Source organism: Rutilus rutilus (genome assembly GCF_951802725.1).
Source record: "Rutilus rutilus genome assembly, chromosome: 3".
NCBI classification, from domain to species: Eukaryota; Metazoa; Chordata; class Actinopteri; order Cypriniformes; family Leuciscidae; genus Rutilus; species Rutilus rutilus.
The window spans coordinates 44,176,190-44,198,022 of NC_140211.1; the positions used below are offsets into that span (position 1 = coordinate 44,176,190).

General features: G+C 36.1%; 2 protein-coding genes across 5 annotated transcripts in view; one reads left to right on the forward strand and one right to left on the reverse strand.

Moving 5' to 3' along the window:
* ostc (oligosaccharyltransferase complex subunit) overlaps positions 1 to 1,686 on the reverse strand; it is a gene marked incomplete at its 3' end in the record, with an annotated part of 39,681 nt that extends 37,995 nt beyond the window's left edge. Inside the window, exons 1-2 of one of the 3 annotated variants that reach the window (XM_084404120.1) lie at positions 1,428 to 1,686; positions 887 to 980 (exon numbers count right to left, since the gene is read on the reverse strand). In XM_084404120.1, the coding sequence (XP_084260246.1) occupies positions 887 to 980; positions 1,428 to 1,566 (233 nt within the window). In that variant the 5' untranslated portion in view covers positions 1,567 to 1,686. The remainder of the gene's footprint in view (positions 1 to 886; positions 981 to 1,427) is intronic. The other 2 variants (XM_084404119.1, XM_084404121.1) reach the window with 2 other exon arrangements.
* A 4,091-nt stretch (positions 1,687 to 5,777) lies between these two features.
* On the forward strand, positions 5,778 to 21,633 carry haus6 (HAUS augmin-like complex, subunit 6). Of its 2 annotated transcripts, none has more exons than XM_084404902.1 (16): positions 5,778 to 6,304; positions 8,040 to 8,135; positions 8,235 to 8,313; positions 8,527 to 8,659; positions 11,172 to 11,316; positions 15,616 to 15,678; positions 15,772 to 15,826; positions 15,987 to 16,160; positions 16,317 to 16,510; positions 16,943 to 17,072; positions 17,288 to 17,390; positions 17,485 to 17,578; positions 17,683 to 17,836; positions 18,340 to 18,435; positions 20,479 to 20,605; positions 20,723 to 21,633. In XM_084404902.1, the coding sequence occupies exons 1-16, from the start codon at positions 6,195 to 6,197 to the stop codon at positions 21,352 to 21,354; spliced, it is 2,385 nt and encodes a 794-aa protein (XP_084261028.1). In that variant the 5' UTR covers positions 5,778 to 6,194; the 3' UTR covers positions 21,355 to 21,633. The 2 variants fall into 2 exon arrangements, with proteins under 2 accessions (XP_084261028.1, XP_084261029.1); XM_084404903.1 differs by having other exon boundaries at positions 5,925 to 6,036.
* The last annotated feature ends 200 nt before the right edge of the window (positions 21,634 to 21,833 follow it).

Below are 21,833 nucleotides of genomic sequence, written 5' to 3' on the forward strand. Positions count from 1 at the left end.
ATTTAAATAATACTTGGCTATACTTTAAACAAAATACTATTGTATACTATAATGTATTTTGAAAGTATACTTTCAATGCATTGTTACAATGATCATTTCCAGCACACAGTTAAAATATACCTAAAATATATTTTTAATAAAGTGCAAATAAATACACTTTTAAAAAATAAACTGAATTTTCACTTTAAGTATATTTTTCTAAAATATATATTTTAGAAAATATACTAAAGTACAATTTTTTTAAAGTGTGTTAAAAGTTGTATTGTGAAAATAGGTAAAAGCATGATGCTAATATACTTTTAATATATTTAAAGATAGTACAATTTGTGTTAGTAATGTTTGTTTTGCAATGTACTATTGAAAAAGGGAAAATATTACAAATACATTAAAGTATACTTTTTTTCACTAGGGAATAGCATGCAACAATACAAAAGGAATGGACAGATTCAATAAATTGTAAAACAGTATCATCATACTGCATGCAACTGGCACCGAATTTGGGAATTTTAAAAGACCTATAGGCTACTTGGGTTGTGACAAAGTTATGTTGCCACAACGAAAGTTTGGTCATTAGATTACATTGCAGTCACGTATTTTGGTTAGCTCTGGTAATTTGGTCGAGATTTGTATGCCGGTGGTTTAAGAACATCACAGAAATTCTGAATTTGGACGGCAATAAAACTACCGACTAATCCTGTATCCACAGTATGATGTTTAAAGATTACGATTTTATTTATTGGGGTAACTTTTAAAAAGTATTATATAGGCCTATGGCATGAAGTGAAAGGTCTCTGGCAAAAGTGAAGTGACTCATCTGAAGAGCAACCAGTTTTTTGTTTTGTACTGATGTTATGATGACAGGCTGTATAAAATGAAAACCAGTTACCTGTACGCCAGAAAGGCCACTGGCCGCTGATGTCCGTGTTCATCTGTCATTGATCCGACACTCGGAGGTTCAACGATCACATCGTATATGATGCCTGAAGAGATCAGAAGAATATGGTAGCAGTATGATCACAGTTTTGAGCAGTCATTTAGACTAAACAGAGTAATGTCGCACTTAAAATTATTTATTTAGCTATTGAATATCTAGCAAAATAATAAACTTCCGTTTTATTCTTGTTCATGTAAGGAGTAAGTAAGTAGTAAGGAGCAAAGAGTAGTCATTCTGTCTGTGTGTACAATATCATTTGAGATTAAAGAATGCGTTCACCATTGTCAGAGAAATCAGACTAACAGTTAACTCGCAAGATTATTTCACAAAGCACGAAAGCATGCGTCTTCATATTCAAATAAACTGTAATGCAAAGTCTCTACAGTAAAAAATTACTTGTAAATAAACGGTTGTGCTGATGTGTGCACAAACAACAGGATAAGGGTTAGTAGCTAAAGGCTAGTTTAGCCTCAGATTGCTTTGAGACTCTTACCACCGGTGATGAGAAAATATGAAACAATCACAACGGCATATACGGTCATTGCAGAAGGCATATGTAGCCATGATGGTTTTTTAAGTTTGACATTCGGGCATTCCAGTACAGCAAACGGTAGGCTGAATAGAGTCTCCATGGTTTAATTCAATGCTGTGTTCCTGTGGCTGCCCGTCTAATGCACACGTCACACTGGCCGTAGAGCGACGTGTACAGGAAGAGAGTAAAGAGAGGACCATCCCTATTTTTGGGACGTCTTAAAGCAACCTCTACATAGTTTGTTTAAAGAATGTATTTAAAAAAGGAGAGATGACTCCCATATGAAGCAGGGTCTTATTTATTTGATCCCCAAAACGGAAAAAGACACACTTTTAAACCTTCATCCTTCCCTCGCACTTTGTAACACATCTTCCCTCGCGGGTCAAAATGACTCAAAGCCCTACAATTATACTTTTTTTTTTTTTTTTTTTTTTTTTTAATTATATTTTTTCTATTATGCAATTCTTTTGGAGAGTTTTTGTTATTTTATTTACTTTTAAATCACTAGATTTGATCAATAAATAATAAATAAAAAGTAATTTAAGCACATTCCTCACATTCTTTCAGCTCAAATTCAAAATAACTCACAATTTCATGCATAACCCTTTTAATTCAGCTCAAAATATCTTACATTGGGTGTCTGCCGACCTCTCATAAAAAAATAATATAACATGATATTTAATGACTCTTGCCACTAGATGGCCTTATAGCTCTAGTCTATATGGAGCAAAGCCATTTCTTTTCAGTATGCATTTAGATACACATGTAGACATTTTAAATCATTTTTTTATAAAGTTTTAGAATTTTTATTCAGAAATTTGAGTAATTTTAGGTTTTTCTATGTGTACTGACGCATTCCTCGCATTCCATTCATTCCTAAGGGGGTCAAATTGACCCGTGAGGGAAGGATTTATTACCTTTTAAAATTTCATTCCATTACATTTGGAATCCATTACATTTGTTTTTGTGTGTGTATTCGTGGTTCAAGTGTGACAATAGTCCTATGGTCTTGGACCACTCTGATGAGTTTCGGGTCAAAATGACCCGAGGGAAAGATGAGGGTTATTAGTGGTTGTTTATAATAATAAAGTTTAATATTTTCTGCAATCCTCTTTTTTGTAAAAAACTGACAACAAGTTTTGGATATAGAGAATCTGAATCCCCATTCCACTGACCATTTCTCTATGACCTCTTTTGCTTCCTGAATTTTATGCACAATATATTTAACATTTCTTTCTCTTTTCCACATTGCTCCATCATCTGCATAATGCTGTTTTAATTCTTGGATGAATTCCTTTATCCTTATTCCATTGACCATTATGTTAATTAATACAGGACTTATAGTATACCCTGAGGTGTTCCATTTTCTACATTCACCATCTGAGATAATACATACCCACCTTGACTTGAATCGTTCATCCAAATAAGAAACTTAAAACCCAATTATAAAATTTTCCTTCAATTCCTGTTCTCTGCAACTTTAATAACAATCCTTCCCTCCACATCATATCATATGCCTTTTCAATATCGAAGTATATTGCCACTATCACTTCTTTCGTTGCTAATGCCTTCTTTACATCAGTTTCTAGTCTTATCTAAAGTGGATCTACCTGGTCGAAAGCCACACTGATAAGGAGCTATTAATCCTCTGCTTTCTAACACTTAATATATAGTTATTTTTTCCATAATTTCAGAGGCTAGATGTCAGACCAATCGGCCAATAATTTCCTTGAAGAATCTTTTGCTGATTTGAGAATTATGACAGCTTGTTTCCACAATAAAGGCAGTTGTCCTTCCACCCATATTTTATTTTAAAAAACCCAATATTGTTTGAAGTAATACATCATCCATATGTTTAATCATAGTATAGCAAACTCTATCTTTTCCCGGGGCAGTACTTCTAACCCTCATTAATACTCTTTTAAGTTCACACATTTTAAAAGCTGACTATTAGTTTTTTTTAATACAAATATCTTGATGTTGCTTTAAAATTTATTCCATCCTTCTCTTATTCTCTTTTTGAAAGGTGTACACTAACAGTTGAGCTTTTTCTTCTTCAGTCACTGCGCTGTTTTCCCTTCTTTTCGTGTTCTATAAACTATACTATACTATATTCACAATTTCATCAGTGCATAACTTGTTAAATGGATCCCAGTCAGCTTTATCAAACCTCCACCTAGTTTGCTTTGTTTTATTTTGTTGATAAATTTCCATTCTCACCACCAGAAATGATAACTTGAGTGATCTAGAACTTCCCACTTACATTCTAAAGCTAAAACTCCAGGAACTATTGTTATATCTAGACAAGAAGCTGATGAATGCCTTATATTGAATCTGGTTCCCTTCCCATCATAAAGGCCTAAACATACTAAAGCTTGTTCCTCCATAAACTCTTCTACAACCCTTCCATCTGTGCATAAACTGGGCATTCATTGCAGTGTTTTCATATCAGGGATCACATATCACTGCAGTTCCTTCTGTTTGTCCAAGTAGCATCTGAATCTGTTCTACTGGAATTTCAGTAATGCTTTTGTGTCAAGCAGCTGCAGATATGATAATTTTCAGCTTTTCAGTTCTTTTGGTTGATTGAGCTGAGCAGTTAATGACTTCTGCTATAAATGCCACAAAATGTACTTTGTTTACCACAAGCATGTTTCCATCCAAGAGACATTCATGACTGCATGTGTCTTTTGATTGGGTTGTGTTGTACTTGCTTAACTGCTTAAGCATATGACATATGTTGTACTCTTTTGTATTTCATTGCTTCTGTAGCTTATTTATGGGCTTTACAGTCAAGAAACGCTGCATGTGTGGCCCTCACAAATTACAACATTTGGGTTCAACCCCCTCTCCACATTGCCCATAATCATGATCTCCACCACATATGCAACATCTTCTTTTCCCTTTACATACTGCTGTGACATGACCCAATCTTTGGCAATTAAAACATCTCAGTGCTGGTCTCACATACGGACGCACATTATAGCACACATATCCAATTTTGATGCATTCTGGCAAGTTTTTGCAATTGAAAGTTAATAAAACAGTAATAAAACAGTTATTTTCTACCATTTCTACTGGAAGGCAAACGCTTCACTTCAGTCACCATTTCGTTTGTTATCTGTGCCTTTAGTACCTCCTCAGACAAGGACAGAGGCACTTCCATAATCACTCCTTTAAGATGGTCAAGTTCCCCTGTGACATTTGACTGCTGCACCACCTACATTTTTTTTTATCTTAAACAGTCTCTTGTTGCTTTTTGTCTACAGAAAAAAGGAGGACACGATTATTTGATAAGTACCTTGCTGATTTAATATTACCTATTGCTTTTTATTATTATTTTCATAAGTCTCATTGGATTATTGATGTTGTTGACAGTTCCAGAAAATGCTTATTACTTTGTATTCCACAAAGTAACCCCCAGAACTTAATCCCCCACTGACAATTTATAAACTTGATCAAGTGCTGTTTGCACCGAGCCATCATCTGCAAATAATGACTTTATTAATTTACCACTGACTGGTGCAAATACACCATTAATCATGATTATAACAAAAGAGGGCTAATGCCTTGGGGAATACCATCAGACCATTTTTGTATATATATATATATATTCAGAAGAATAGGACTACATTTTTAATGCAGTTAAATTAATGCAATTTCAATGCTCGTCTGATTTAACTTTATCATGCTTTTTTATGTAAAAAAATATTTATTTACCAGTATTTTTTTTTTTTTTTATCAATTCACAAAAGTCCATTGCTCCCCCACCACATCTGGAAAAATCCTTTCTCTAAATAATACATTTGTCGATTTACTGTCACCCTCTACATTTATTTTCATTAACGAGAAGTCAGAGCTATAATTCAAAGGATTGCTCGGAATCATGGTTACCTTATATTAATTATTACAGATTCTTTTCAGCTCGGTAATGTTCCCTCATTCCAGATCTTTTTAATAATTTAACATATTTTTAATTTGAGAATCACTTCGATTCCTCACGGTGTTTTAACATATTAAAACTTACTCCACCATAATATGGAGCAGATGTTTTCATTGACCTCATTTAGTGCTCTCTTTTTTTACATTTTTTTATTTATTAAATGCTTGAAGAAAAGAAACGAAAAAAGAAACAAAAAAACATTACCAACAATTATCATCATGGTCATAACATTATACAAAGTCCTGACTCCTGCTTCTGAACAAAAAGAGCGCGTGACGCGTTCTGTTTTCCGTTGACGTATTTGATCTTTTTTGCTTGCCGTAGTAGGAACTGCAACGTATTTCAGGTCCCGCCCAATTTCAATGGTCGTGCTCCAATACATGTAACGCTCTCGCGCTCTCGTATTATCGCGTACTTAAATGCTAATGTATAAACACACTGAATAGTCTTTCGCCTGAGTGACGCCTTCGCCATTTTGCTTTAGCCTATTATTTGTATATATAAATCAGTATTAAACAAGCTGCCACTAGTCTGATTCTGCAAAGATTTGAGACGAAGCCACGGACGCTGTTAATACGCTCAAATAATTTGGCGGTTAACAGGAAGTTGCTGTGATCCTGAATATAAGTAAATATTTTATTCAGTTTATCTTTTGAGTAGGCCCCACCCAGACCAAGCGTTGTACGATAGCTATGGTGTGAAAGGGTTATCATTGATAGCTTACAAAGTGTTTGTCCAGTTGATCGCGGATTTACTTGTCCTGAAGCGCTGTTCTATTATGCGAGATGTCTAAACTACAGAAAACAAACGGTAAATATTTATGGTGGTGCCTCCTGTGCCTCGAATTCAGACCAGAGACCGTTACCAAAAACATCAAACATCTGAATCTGGGAATGTAAGTCATGCTATCTCTTTTCCTCGTAATTGAATATCTTCGTCATCATCTCGTAATCGTCTGTTTTTATTATTATTATTTTTTAATCATATTAGTTTTTATATGAATGCCATAATTTTTTGACGTTATAATTTGTCTTTTAATTAACGTTACACTGGTCCTAGATGTACATATTTGTAGTCATTGAATGCAGCCAAAAAATGTACTCATACCATAACGTTACATGTATACAAAACTCAGTAACGTTACACTACCCACACAGGGTGCGTCTCAATAAGCTACGCTTTTTCTGTTGTCAGGGCCATAGACATATTGGTCAGGGCACTGATCAGGGAGTCGGCCATTTTAAGGGCTGTCTAAATAGCAAAATTCTTTCCGTACATTATCTTTTGCCCCCTAAAAATCCCCACAACGTTTTAAAAAAATAATAATATATAAACCATTTTTTAATTATAAACATACATCGCTATGTAAGTTAGCCTACATAATCCAGCTATTATTTATAATCTATTTACGGCTGTAATGTTGCACATGTACCTCAACGAGAAAGTATTTTTCATAATGTACTTTAAATAACACAATATATATATATATATATATATTAGGGCTGCACGAGTTGAGGAAAATGTCATTTTGCGATTATTTAGGTCAATATTGCGATTGTGATATAATAAACAAATGGTATCATGAGTCAACTTGCTTGCTTATCAAGGAAAATGTACACACAGATTACTGATGAAATGCTGAAATGTCTATTTCTCAACTCAAACTTACAAACTAGCAACAACAACTAGAAATGCACAGTGTTTTCAAATTAAACAATTTTTTTTTTTACAAAGTTAAATAACTAGGCTATAACATCTTTGCATTACTGCAGTCTTGTTATTTTCTTAATAGTACAGCTAAATAAAATAAATAGAACAATAAATAAAAACTTACAAATTTTCCACTTACAAAGAACTTGCAATGTTAAATGCAAATCAATGATAAATGTTCTTGTTTGTTTGGACAAAATGTAAGTTCTTTGTAAGTGGAAAATTTGTAAGTTCTTATTTATTGTTCTATTTATTTTATTTAGCTGTACTATTAAGAAAATAACAAGACTGCAGTAATGCAAAGATGTTATAGCATAATGGACAAATAAATGTGTCCCAAAAGCCTGAAATAAATTAAATGAATCCGATAACTCCCCAAAAAAAGAGAGAGAGCGAGAGAAAGAGAAAGAGAAACAGGACTTAATGAAAAAATATTTTATTCAAGATGCATTACTGTGACATCAACATGCATTTATCATTCTTACAATCAATCACCATAAGAATGTCTACATTCACCATGAACCTAAAATTTGGGTTCGATTACATTTTCTTCAACAGCTGTTCTCATGAAATTAATTTCAAACATAAATTCGATAAGAACACGGTGGAAATTATTAGCAACACCCAACCTAACGTTATGTTTAATGTTTTATAAATAAAACCACAAGTATCGTCGGCAACTCCCCAATCATTAAGTGTGTTGTGTAGTAGACTGACTCAGCTATTTCAGCTGTTATACGATATACTGTACAATATGCGAGTGATTTACTCGCATTGTAGAGGGTTGCCCTGGTTACATGATGAATTTTGACTTTAAGCCATGAAACAGGAAGTACTTGAAAGGCTAGGGATGCTTGGACACACCAAGGTGTGAGGGCCTGATCAATGCTGCTTGCTTGCTTTAATTTTGTTTTTTACAGGAACATGTTTGATAAGCCGAACAAAGAGGCATTCTACATTGTCATACACTTTTTATTTGATAAACTGAATCCCACTCGTGCCCAAGATGTCTTCAGGTAACACTAGCTATACAGTAGCTAGTTCTTTTTTTAATTTTACAATCCTCATCTGTTGTGATTTGAATTGCTGATTCAAAAATGTTATTGTTTGTATAGACATTGCTGGCCAATTTGGGATCATAAAGGTGATGCTGAGTTTCGCAAGGTGGCTTTTGCATGGCTCCAAGAGATAGCGGTATGTGCAATTTTGTGTTTTACACAAAACTTTGTTAATATTGTGCATTTTGTGTTCCTAGAGAATGTTTAGGGGCAAAAACGTTGAGTGTTGAGTAAAATGTGTTAAGTTTAATATTAATGTATTTTACTATTTTACTAAATACTTTAATTGTACTCTTTATGCACCTTTACTGGTTTGTAATGTTATTTTATTTATTTATTTTTTATTTAGAACGAGGAAGGTAACGCTTTTCCTAAGGTAGCTGCATCACATTTGCTCTCTGCTTTTGGACCAAGATTTATCAACTTGATGCTCCACTTATCTAAATATGTCATGCTGAAAACACTGAAGACACTGACCACAGGTATGCCATTATTATTAGGGCCCAAGCACTGAAAGTGTTCAGGGCCCTATTGTTTTCCTAAAGGTCTGTGAAGCAATTTCCACAAAAACCAGGGTCCCTGTGGATCCTTAAAGGGATACTCCACTTTTTTCGGAAATAAGCTCATTTTACATCTCCCCCAGAGTTAAACAGTTGAGTTTTACCATTTTAGAATCCATTCAGCCGAACTCCGGGTCTGACGGTACCACTTTTAGCATAGCTTAGCACAGATCATTGATTCTGATGAGTCCAGTAGCATTTCTTTCAAAATGACCAAAGAGTTTCAATATTTTTCCTATTTAAAACTTGACTCTTCTGTAGTTAAACCGTGTACTAAGATCGACGGAAAATGAAAAGTTGCGATTTTCTAAGCCTATATGGCTAGGAACTACTCTCATTCCAGCGTAATAATCAAGGAACTGTGCGGCCGTACCATGAGTGCAGCAGGCGTAATGATATGACGCAGCGCCTGAAAATAGTCCCCAGCTCGGTAACTTCTTCCAACGTGACCGGGACTAAGTTTGTCTAACCTATTAGACCTATTTTCAGGCGCTGCGTCATATCATTACGCCTGCTGCACTCATGGTACAGCCGCACAGTTCCTTGATTATTACGCCGGAATGAGAGTAGTTCCTAGTCATATAGGCTTAGAAAATCGCAACTTTTCATTTTCCGTCGATCTTAGTACACGGTTTAACTACAGAAGAGTCAAGTTTTAAATAGGAAAAATATTGAAACTCTTTGGTCATTTTGAAAGAAATGCTACTGGACTCATCAGAATCAATGATCTGTGCTAAGCTATGCTAAAAGTGGTACCGTCAGACCCGGAGTTCGGCTGAATGGATTCTAAAACGGTAAAACTCAACTGTTTAACTCTGGGGGAGATGTAAAATGAGCATATTTCCGAAAAAAGTGGAGTATCCCTTTAAAAAGCCCTTAATTCAGTTTTTATCAAATTTAAGGCCATAAAAATTCTTAAATGTTTTAAATGGTGTAAGAAAAGTCTCTAGTATTTTAATGTCAAGAGGTATTCAAGGAATTGTAATTATGGATTAATGTGATTTAATTAAATGTGAGCGCTGCACGTTTCAACAGGCTTGTGGTTTCAGAGCAGTTCGCAGTCAATGAATAGTCAATAATATCAATTATTGTGTTTTCATAATTGTTTGAAGCTGAAATTAAAAAAAAATTGCGGTTAATTGCATATCCCTATGATCTACTGTTAATGTATTATTCCAATGTTTATTTATGGTGATTATAGCATATCTGCAAACTCGTCACCTTTCATCAAAATTCGTCATTCTGACATGGAAAAAGGCCATTTACGTGATTCATGCAGTTTCGAAAAATCTGTGAATATGTTTGCAGATATTTAGGAAATATTTCACATACTTGTTTCTCCGAAAAACAATGCTACAGCCAGTTATTCTACTTTGAAATGTGCGTTCCATGTCGCAATGTCTGTTTTTGTTTTGATCTGTGTATTATCCTGCAGACTGCCAATTTACTCAATAGTATTTTGGCTCCCTGGGTTGTCATTTGGCAGTGTATTGTAGCCACAAAAGCCAGCAAACAAACTAGGTCAGAGATTGTAGATTCTACCTGACCTAAAAAGCCTCAGCATTCATCTGAATAGCTCTATGTTCAGAGGCATGTTAAAATGCAGATAAATCAACTCATCAACTTAGAGTAAGGCTCTTTGCCTTCGATTGCCAATTGCGCTAGTTCCTGTTGTGTGTCGTCTACTGGCAACCGGCATGAGTGTCGAGTCTGAGGAGGGGGCAGGAGAAACAACCCTCTCCAATTTTTTTATTTGGATTTCAGTACCCATTTCAACCACTAGCTGTCAATATTACATACGGCACCTTTAATATATCAACATAAACATAAATGTCATTTGAGGTGAAACAATGCTTATGAGTGGTTTATCTACTTGAAGGTGCTCGCCCAAGCAGAAAAATTATTTACTGTTGCCAGATTGATTACAGAAAACCATGTAAATGCAGACCAAACTAATCAAATTAACAAAAATTAAACCATAACTATATATTTTCATGTTTTTCCTCAAACAAAACCATTTGTGAAAATCCACGAAAAACATAGTCTCTTATATTTTACACAAAGTAGGTTATAGGCTACATTATTTGGCAACATGGGTTAAAAACGCAGCTAATGTTAACATTACAAAGGATTGGACAACAAATTTCATCATTCAAATAAGGTAGGAAGATGGGCATACTTTTAAATCTACGCCTGCCCTGGTGTTTCTTATTTGTCGTCTCTTATTTTCATACCTAGTTGAAAAAGTTCCCACTCGCCACTTGTGTTTAGGGCTGCAGGCTGTGCAGACATCTCTGCTTTTTACATTCAGGTCCAGTTGGGTTTAAAATAAAAATTCCATCATTTTCTATTATCCAGGGATCAAATTATCATGTTCAGGGTATGTTTTCAAATTGATATAATTGTGTTATACATTTGTCACATCAACAATTAGATGACCAGTGGGTCCCTGAGGCTGCAGCTGTACCAGCGAGTTCAAAGGAGCTGGAGATGAAAAGATTTCAGCTGGTGAAGAGACAATTCCAGAGAGTGACCCTAGAGCAGGACTGTCTTATACAAGACTATCAGAAAAGAGCTAAGTGAGTGGCCACATTCCTCCATTCACTGGTTGGAGCCACTGCACATCAGTTGAATCGGTTGCATTACAGGAAGTCTTATTTTGTTAGATAATGCATCTTATATTTAGACAATTTACTTACTATTAGTTGCCTTTCATAGGTTCACTCAACGCTGCATAAGCTGATACTATGGAAACGCCTCCAGGTGTGGCCATTGTCTGAAGTTCGCCAATTCATTGGCTGATGGCACTGACGGTGCCTCTTATTATGTCTTCACCATCATATAAGGACGTGCCCATTACATCAATCCTCAGATTTCTTATTCATTAGGAAGGGATTTAGGTCTCTCTGTCAGGGTTTTTCTGTGACGTGGTCAATCCTGTCATTGAGAAGTTTTGTATGGTCAAGCAGCCTGGGCTGTCCAATTAATCGAAATAAAACCGTCAGTAACTCATTATTTGCCGGTGTTTGCAGCGTCTCAGAGTGGGTCAGTTTTCAATAAATGCTGCTCCAGACAAACTCTTATCTCTGCATATGCTCTGAGTTTTGGTCGCTTTAACATGCATTTGGGAATGCAACATGCGAAAAAACCCCATCTTTTCATACTTTCATACAACAAAAGACAAGCTTTAACGGCTCCCTCAAAATAAAAGTTAGATGGTTTAACGTTCAAACATTTGATTGTTTCATTGCAACATTATTACATTGTTACATTACAACTATAAAATTACAATACTAATATTTATGGCTGTCTTAATTTCATAGTTTTCAAAAATTAAGAAATTAAAGGGGTCATATAATGCCATTTTTGTACAAGCTAATATGATTCTTTAGGGTCTAAATGAAAAGTTTGTAATATACTTTAATTAAAAGTTTAATTAGTATTGTAAGAAAACACTCATTTTACCTGGTCAAAAACAGCTCTGTTTTCAGCACGCCGTTTCAGTGCATGTGTCTTTAAATGATAATGAGCTTTGCTCACCCCGCCCCTCTGTTCTGTGCGTACACCGTAACACAATAACCATAACGCGTTGTTCATTATAAACGTGGGATTATGAATTATATTGAGAACGTCGTACATAGAAAACATGCCATAATGTACCCTGAGTGTAAACAGCCGCATTCATCGTGAAGCGTGCAGCAAGCGATTTGCAAAGATTAATATAAATATTAATTTAAAGGTTAATAAAACGTTACACACACTTCTTCTGGAGGTGCAGCAGGAACACGAATAGTTGGTACCGATCCTTTTTTCAGGAGCAGCTTCTTAGCAAATCCAGCTTTACTGACCCTCGTTTGTAAAGCAGTTTGGTGAAATGATTCGCGCAAACATGAAAGCATTGACGTTGATCGTGGGGAATATTCCCTTCGAAAACAAACTCAGCCACTGCGTCTTCAGCGGTTCGGATTTAGGAACATCAACATGACTGCTGTGTTCATTATTACACCCAAGAACAGAACACCACAATTGCTTAGACACCATTCTGCTCATAGACCGTGCTCCAGTGAGTATCAACAATGACGTGCGGACTATGATGATTGACAGCTCGCTCACGAGCGAGGGCGGGACTGTGTTGAAACGCTGCTGTCAATCACAAATCGTGGGAGGGGCTTCCAACCGTGTGACGTCACTAGGTCGAACGGCTTGATTTTAGAGATTGGAAAACATAAGGAGATTAAAAAAAAACCACTGGATGGATTTTTATCATTTTATGATGGTTGTGTACAGGCACTGCCAACACATATTTCAGTAGAATCAACTTGTAAAAGTGCATGTAGCATTATATGACCCCTTTAAGACAGCCATAACTATTAGTATTGCAATTTTATAGTTGTAATGTAAAATAAAATGATTGATATTATAAAACTTTTCCTTCTCAATTTTATAGTGAAATTACAATAGTAGTAATTACTTTGTTTTTAATAATTTTGTAAATTTAATAATACTAATAATAATAAATACGGATTAATGATGCTGAAAATTCAAATGCATTTTAAAATATATTAGAAAAGAAATGCTATTTTAATTTATACAAATATTTCACAACATTACTGTTTTTGCTGTATTTTGGATCAAATAAATGCAGCCTTGGTGAGCAGAAGAGACTTCTTTTAAAAACAAAAAATCTTACCGTGCTGTGGGACGGGCTTGCTAAATGTCAGCCACTCGTAGCATGGCACTGTGGTATAAAGCATTGTTTACCAACCCTGTTCCTGGGCTGTGTTTAAATCCACTTTTAGACATACGCTTTCAAACTTCTCTAAGCACTTCCCCTCGGGGGATTCCCCACTGCCATTTTGAAGCCTGGTCAACTTAAGTGGATGAGGGAAGTTTAGTTGGACAGACCCTCGAACCCTTGATTTTTGACCAAGGGAGCAAAACTTCAGGCAGAATTTAATAATTTAATGCCGCATTTAATGCTTAAGCTTACTGTTTTTTTTTTTTTTTTTTTACACAGTTATAGTTTATATTGCTATTTTCATTTGTGTATTTTTTTATATTTAATATTACAACTTTTAATAATAAATTAGCTCCATATTGGATTCCAATTGATCAAGGGCTTAGGGTGTTCCTTAAATGCATTGCAAGGATAGTGAGCACTCGTTGCGTATACGCAATGACATCGAATGGACATTCGAGTGAACTAGACAGAGCGAAGTTAGTGAGGAAAGGGCTTAATTTTTTTTACTTAAACGCAGCCCAGGGGTCCATTCTTCATACGTGGATAACTCAATTAGCTAGATTTCATTATTGATGATTTGACATGATCCAGGATTGTTCGATTTTTCAAAGCTCACCCTGGAGTTGCTGTCATAGCAACAGGTCCGTAAAATCAAATCTTTTCGGTAGCAGGCTTATTTCATGTAAACAGGATTAGTTTAAGCGAAGGTGATCCTTAAAGTCTGTCCCAGCCACAGCTACTTTCTTGCAAGACTACCTTATTGATCAAGGAACAATTATAATTTAAAATGATAATGATTTAAAAAAAAAATTGCAAATAATATTATAATGTTGTATAGTCTATCATGATATATATAGACACAGCCAGTTTTACTTATTGAGAAATGTATTCAAATGGGAATAATTACCTAATAATTTTATTGGAGTCTTACACACAGTAGGTCTAAGTTAGTCTAAGCCGTGCATTAATTTGCAGCTATTATGGGAAAAATGGAAATAATTGGCAATCATGTAACAAACAGTACATTTCATTTATCTCTTATAACTTTTTTGTCGTATTGGTCGCTTGGCTGTTTCCTTATAAAGGTCCAGAAATTCTAGTTTTTTGTCAGGTGTGTGATGTTCTTTTTTAATATGTCATTACGTTGCTGCCTTCCCGCCAGCCAATCGCTGCATTGCTGATTGTGGTTTCAAGTATCGTTATATATCTGCCCTTTCCAATGAACACAAGAACGTGCAGTAATCTCAGAGAACTTAATCCAGATATTTTAATCAAATCCGCAAATTTGTTTGAAGAACCAAATTAGCTAGAGATCATCTCAGATGTTTTAAGAGAGGTACAAAGAACAGACCCCTGGGCTTTCAGGTTTTGCATAAATTTCATACTCTCTTGAGTAGGTACTTATTTTGAATAAGTAATTACTTCACGACCGCTAAAAAAGTATGTTCTATATAGTATGAATGTAATCTGGACATACTACATTCGCCATGTTGTCATTATCATATGACCTACCAGCGTCAGTTACATAATTGCTTCACTGCCATTCATAAATCCTCTCCTGTGGCCTCATGGGATTGTAAAGTGTCCATCGTATGCATACTTCCGAATCTCGCCAGAAGAAGTTGGTCATTGGGTACTTTTTGCCTACTCTTTTATGAGTACTTCTGAATTTGGAGGACATACTTCTTTTGTCACATACTGTTTTTCACCTACTATATAGTAGGGAAGTATGTGATTTCAGATGCTGCCCTGGAGTCAAACCAACACAACACATTTTCAAACTCTTCCTAATCAAACACACCTGATTCAATTAATCAGTCGTTAGTAGAGACTCCAAGACCATAAATATATGGGTAAGATAAGGCTTGCCATGTGGTGTCTCGTTTCCTATACATAGCTTACCATATTTGTCCTTTTCTGCTGCTTCCTTCATCAAAATCTGAGGATTGATGCCATGGGTATGTCCTTATATGATGTCGATGACACAACATTTATTTACGGGCTTCAGACAATCGTCACAGCTGAGGCAGTTCTCATAGCGTCAGCTACTGTCGCAGGGTCTCATTCCCTAGAATCCCTACTCAGGAAACCAGGGTCATATGCGTAACCTAACCAAGATGTTTTTTTTTGTTTTCAGAGGTTTGGAAAAGTCTTTGAGGGACCTTGATGCAGAGGATGCCAAATATGATAATTTGCTTAAGTAAATCTCTAAAACATTTTTTTTCACAGCTTTGTTGAAGTAAATTGCACAGATTATTTTCACTTCACTAAAAACAATGTTTCATGTTTGTAGAAAACATGACTGTAATGCAGATTTAAAGGAAGACATTATTGCAAAAAATCTAAAGGTTTGCACCACGTTCACTTTCTTTTTCTAACAAGTAATCTCTTGACTACTGAAACGTCAGTGCTAATATTTCATATATATATATATATATATATATATATATATATATATTTATATTTATATTTATATATTTATTTTGTGTGTGTAAACTACGTTCTCAGGTGCGAGGCCTTTGGAATGAGACAGACAGAGTCTTATCCACCCTTGAAGGAGAACGAAAGGTAATGGAGAGTGTGATCCATGGACAGGTGGACCAGTACATCTTGGGTGGGCAGAACCTGAGTGTGAAGTTGCCTGCAGTTCTTCGTGAAAGCATGGAGCAACTATCCCACCAGGTAAGATCTACAGGCAGAAAAGGAAAACTTTAACTTGTGAAAATGTATGCGTTTTTGTGTTTATGAACATGTGATGCATTTCCTAAAATCTCAATAGATCAGCTTTTCTATTTTGGTGTTGAAAATTCTTACAGTAAGTTTTATTTGTGTCCATAGTCCAGTGTTGGTAGCTTGTATGAGGGAGGGCAGCCTGTCATCGTGCCTTTGTTGGAGCTTCTAAATGAGGGATTACATGTCCTTAGTGAGGAGAGAGCGAAAATTGGAGGCCCGAGTGTAAAGCTTCAACACAAAGACCTTCAGGAGAATGCCTTGCTTTTCAGCCGCTCAAAAGAAAACCTTAAGCTTATCAGGTACAATTAAACGTGCTCTTGAACATTAATAATCAAGTTATGTGTCCTTTGCACTTGGAGTGTTATTTAAATGACTGACCATATGTCTGGATTAGTTTTAAAGTTGTTTGTTAAAAGTTACATTAAAAGACAAAATGAAAAACAAAAACACCTGGTTTAATTTAATTTTGAAAATTGTCACCAGTGAGTTAATCTCTGATTGATCAATGTCTAATTTGATTCATGTGTTGACAATTAAAATCTGTGGCCATACCCTCTGGGTTCACAGTCACCTGAGTATAATGGTATGTGAAGGAACACAATGAATTTGGGGACCTTTTACTGGTTGTTTAGCTTCTGAACATATTATAGTGTTTCAGTTTAACACTTGAAGTCAAATGTTTAGAAGGTACAATTTACTTACTTTTTAAAAATTTTTTTATTGATTTCCAGGCGTAAACTGATTAAAGAGGATGCAACCGAGATCAAGGTCTCTATTAGAAGAATGGAGGAGGACTGGGAGAACAAGTGGGCAGTGTGTTTGAAAAACACACCCCTGACCTCTTTTCTTATAGAGGATCCTGTAAGTGAAGTCATTGCTGCTTTTAAATCTATGCTGTCAGTTTAGCCATTTAGGTTCACTGGTCATAGTTCACTTTGTCTTCTCTGAAACTTTGCTGTGTCCAGATTATACAAAGCAGTATGCATACGGAAGTCACACGTTTAGTTTGGTGCATCTTTATCAATGTTCTGACTTTGTTTCAATGAGGATGATCTGCTTTCTGTAACATTTAATAGGCTCTTGACTTTGTCTCTCCAATGGCTCCTCTCTCATTTGAGCCAGCTTCTGAGGCTAGCTTTGAGGCTAGTGTCCTCTCACAATATCCATATAAACTACCTGGTAAGTTAACGGCTTAAATGGGTGCATTATGTGATATCTTTCTTCTGTAGAGATGGTGTAATTATCCTTTTTTTTTTTTTTTCTCACTTTTGAGAACTGCTAGAGCAGCCGTCAAAAAGAAAACCAGAGGTAACAGTGACAGATGTCCATTTTGAGCCAGAAGTCCAACTGGAGCCAGAGCTCAAAACGTACAGCAAAATTTGAGTCTTTCTAAATAGTAAATGTTGGGAAAATAACTTTTGTTCAATTTTCATGGAAACAAAGTGTAACTTCCTCCCCAATTTCTCAACAGCACTTCAGTGGCAGCTGAAGATAAGGGGGTCCTGCTGTCTTCTGACAGCAGCTTTTCCAAAAAAATGACGACTTTTGACGCACCAACATGTCAATCTCCCTTGCTTTACCCGGTTCAAATTCAGTCTGTGACCCAGACAGCCAGTCCAGTACAGGTAGTTTTGTATTGCTAAGCTCTATGCTTATTCTGCTTGTATCTCTTCATTTTAGCCCCATGCATGGTGGCACAAATAAACACCCTATCTCAGTTGCTGTGTTTGCAGTTTAGTACCTTGTAGATTTTGCTCTGGGAAACTGATACATGGGCAGTCCTAAGCAGTGCTCTACTCATCACAAGTTTTCCCTATATCAAACCTGCTCTCTGATGACCGGTGCGAACTGAGAGAAATCGCCACGGACAGATACGGAGCAGACAATCCTCTGCTTGAGTTTATATAAATGTACTGTGTGAAAAGGTTAATTTTACAATCCGTGCTTTCTGGAATAACCCCAGATGTACATGCAAATAATGGAATGTTTGCTTGCATTATACTTGATCTGTGAGCATGTTTGAAAACTGTTGATGCATGTATTTCTGCCTTAGTTTGCCCCCTGGAGAGCAGTAAGTTCCACCTTGTTTGTTGTTTTCAACATGACCTGTATCCCCCCTCTCTTGCAGCCTAGCCACAGGAGAAGTCTGCACTCAACAAAGACCTCTGTCCTAAAGAACAAGGCTCAAATTTTAGATTTGGAGTATGACAACTTAGCAAGTCAAGTATGTGATTTTTATTTTATTTATTTCATAGAGGTCATTTAATACAACTACTGAGGACATTTAAGATTTAACTTCCCTTTAAATTACTGAACTAATATTTAGTTGCATAACCATTGTTTTTGATTACTGCGTTGCATTGAGTCAACCAACGTCTGCCAACTAGAAACTGGTATTTCAGCCCAGTATGAATGAAATGCATTCCACAGTTGCTGTGAATTTTGGGGTTTTGCTTCAGAAGCTGCATTCTTAATGTCACTCCACAAGTTTTTAAAGGGGTTGATGTCAGGGGATTGAGCTGGCCACTCCATTACCTCAGTCCTTTTTGTCTGGAACCAAGATGTTGCTTGTCTTCAACTAGACAACGACCCCAAAGCACACGAGTGAGCACTTGTATGCTTGGGGGTTGTTGTAGGGCTGCACAATTATGACAAATCATAATTGCAGATTATTCCCTTGAAATTGTAATTGCGATTTATTAATTACGATTATCAGAATTTATATATAAATAGATAATCAGATGTGTGTGTGTATATATATATATATATATATATATATATATATATATATATATATATATATATATATAGGCATATTATAATACATGTTTACACAAAAATTAAGTACTGTCCCCCTTTACTTAACATACACATAAATTGTAAGAATATGACTAATAGTAAAGACTACTAATAAATAAAAATTAGGCCCATGCTAAAGCTATTAAATAGCAGTCCCAAACTAGTTTTTGTTAATACAATGTTGGTATGAGCCACCACAGTCATTTAAAAAAAAAAAAAAAAAAAAAAGTAAAAATAAAGTGGCATTTTGGGGTTAATATGGAAACGACAGTTACTAACAAGAACTGTTAATGAAACATGGAAACTGCTCCAGGTGAATAGAATGAAAATCATACCTGCATGCAAATCCTTCTCAGCTAACACACGACGTACCAGTGACGTGATTTATTGGTATTTTACTTTTATTTCGTGTAATTTACAATTTAACGACGTTGCATGCTCGTAGTTTCTTTTACACTTTATATACAGTGAAGCGCGCCACCGCATTTGCGCAATTGAAAAGTGCACGCTACGAGCACAGTAACGGCTGACAGGACAGGAAAGTAAGTTTTTCTGAGGTGAAATACTTTTTATTTCAGCATACACTTACGTCACTGCCTGGTAGTTCCTATTGTGCTGGGTTTTCTGAAGTTGTCGTGATTCAACATAACATTTATCTAAACAACACGGACGCAGAGTGGATTTTCTTTTGTAATCGCGGCTTTGAACGATTACGTAATCGTGGCACCCGTAATCGCGATTAGAAATTTGATTAATTGTGCAGTCCTAGGTTGTTGTCTAGTTGAAAGACCCATTTGAATGGCATTTCCTCTTCGGCATAGGGCAACAATCTCTTAAAGTATTTTGATGTATTCAAACTGATCTACCCCTGGTGTACAATAAAATAGGCACAACACTGTAGTATGAAAAACATCCCAATACCAAGATTTTTGCCCCACCATGCTTCTGTCTTCAGCGTACTGTGGCTTGAATTTAGTACCCGCCTGACGCACTGTAGATGAACACTAGACCCGAAAAGAAAGATTTTTCTCTCATCAGTCCACAGAATTACAACATTTTTCTTTGGAACAATTGATGTTCCTTGGCAAATTTTAACCGATTCTGTACATGCTCTTTTTTTTTTTTACAATGGTGCTTTATGGGGGCTTATAGCTTAGCTTCGATCAAACGTCTTCTGACTGTAACGGTACTTAGAGGTAATTTTTTTTTTTTTTTTTTTATAACCACAACTGAACAACAGATTAAAATGGCTGTGTTTGCAGTTTAGTGCCTTGTAGATTTTGCTCTAGGGAAACTGATACATGGGCAGTCCTGAGCAGTGCACTACTCATCACAAGTTTTCCCTATATCAAACCTCTCTGATGACCGGTGCGAACTGAGAGAAATCGCCACGGACAGATACGGAGCGGACAATCCTCTGCTTGAGTTTATATAAAGTGAAAAGGTTAATTTGCTGTTTGGTTCCCAGTTTGCAGAGGCAGTGATCATGAGTCCAGTCAATGGAAGGAGTGATGTGGACCTTGGGCAGTTACTAAATGCCATATCGGACCCTTTTTCAGCTAGGAAACAACTATGCCGCACCCCGGAGAGTCTAAGTACAAGTCTTTTGATTTCTTCTCCATTTTAAGTATTTTGAGTTATAAATAGTTAGCTCACTCTTCATTAGAAATATTTTTAAGCTTTGTTTATCTTTTTTAATAAACTCTCCCTAGTTAAGGATGTGAGAAGTTCGTGGAGAAAAGCTGTGGAGGAAGGCATGGCTGAGAAGAAACAAGCGACTTGGAATCAGCATGACAGTCTTTCTTGGCTCAATATGCCAATGGTTAAGGTGAACAGTCCTGGCACAAGACCAAGTCCAGAGCCTTCCCTCTTATTTTCAACTACTCTTGCCCATTGTACTCCCCCTCCTGTCCAGCAGGGGTCACCCCTTCACTCAACTGTGTCATGGGACTCCTCGCAGCTGGAGGCTTTTAACAGCCAAAGCTCAAGTGATGTTATTAAATTCAACATTGCTCAGGAGGAGCTCCCAAATCTTTTTGAGGATGAGGTGTCATTTAACAGTGACTGCTCAGAGGAGATCCACGGTAACAAGGAGCGAGAGGAAGAACTTATACTGCCACCTGTTGAACTGATAACACAAATGTGCTTGGAGCCCTCTTTAGATAAATCCCCTTTCAAAGACTCCCCAGTACATTCAAGGAAGAGCCCAGGTTTGAGCCACTGGACTGCTGACGAGAGGCTTTTCTTTCTTGATCTGGACAAGCTTGAGAGTCTTTCCCCTCCTCCTCCTGCAGAGAAATTCACCCTGCCCAGTTTAGTGAATTTGACTATTGACGAATACTAACATATCTTAATAAACAACTATAATTGTTTACATACTAGTATGATGCAAAATGTGTTTGCTAAATGAAATTAATTTACTGCTTGATGTTTCACTTGATCTAATCTCAAGGGCTTTGAACCTTTTTAAAGCTACTATCAACTAACTAATTTGTCTGAACCATGTGAATTCTTATGACATCAATACTAAACTTTAGTATGTACAAACTAATTGTAAAAGGTAAATATTGGCTAAAAATGTTGGTGTTCATGTTTTGTAATAAAGACTATATTTTTTTGCAAACCCTCATTTATCTCTGTGGTCCATTTTAAATGTATTTATTTTCCTTTGACTGATTTTTATTTGTGCAACTGTACAATAACAAACTACAAACATTAGTTTACTGAAAATAAATACCCAGCCACCTGTTAATCATGGTGCGCACTACTCTAGATCTGTGGTATTAATGAGTCTGTGTAGGGCGGAAGACAGAGAAATGTGTA

Coding starts and splice junctions, on each gene's coding strand:
- haus6 (XM_084404902.1), top strand. CDS start 6,195: ATGTCTAAACTACAGAAAACAAACGGTAAATATTTATGGTGGTGCCTC. Junction 16,161..16,316: donor TGGAGCAACTATCCCACCAG/GTAAGATCTACA, acceptor TTGTGTCCATAG/TCCAGTGTTGGTAGCTTGTA. Junction 18,436..20,478: donor ATGACAACTTAGCAAGTCAA/GTATGTGATTTT, acceptor TTTGGTTCCCAG/TTTGCAGAGGCAGTGATCAT.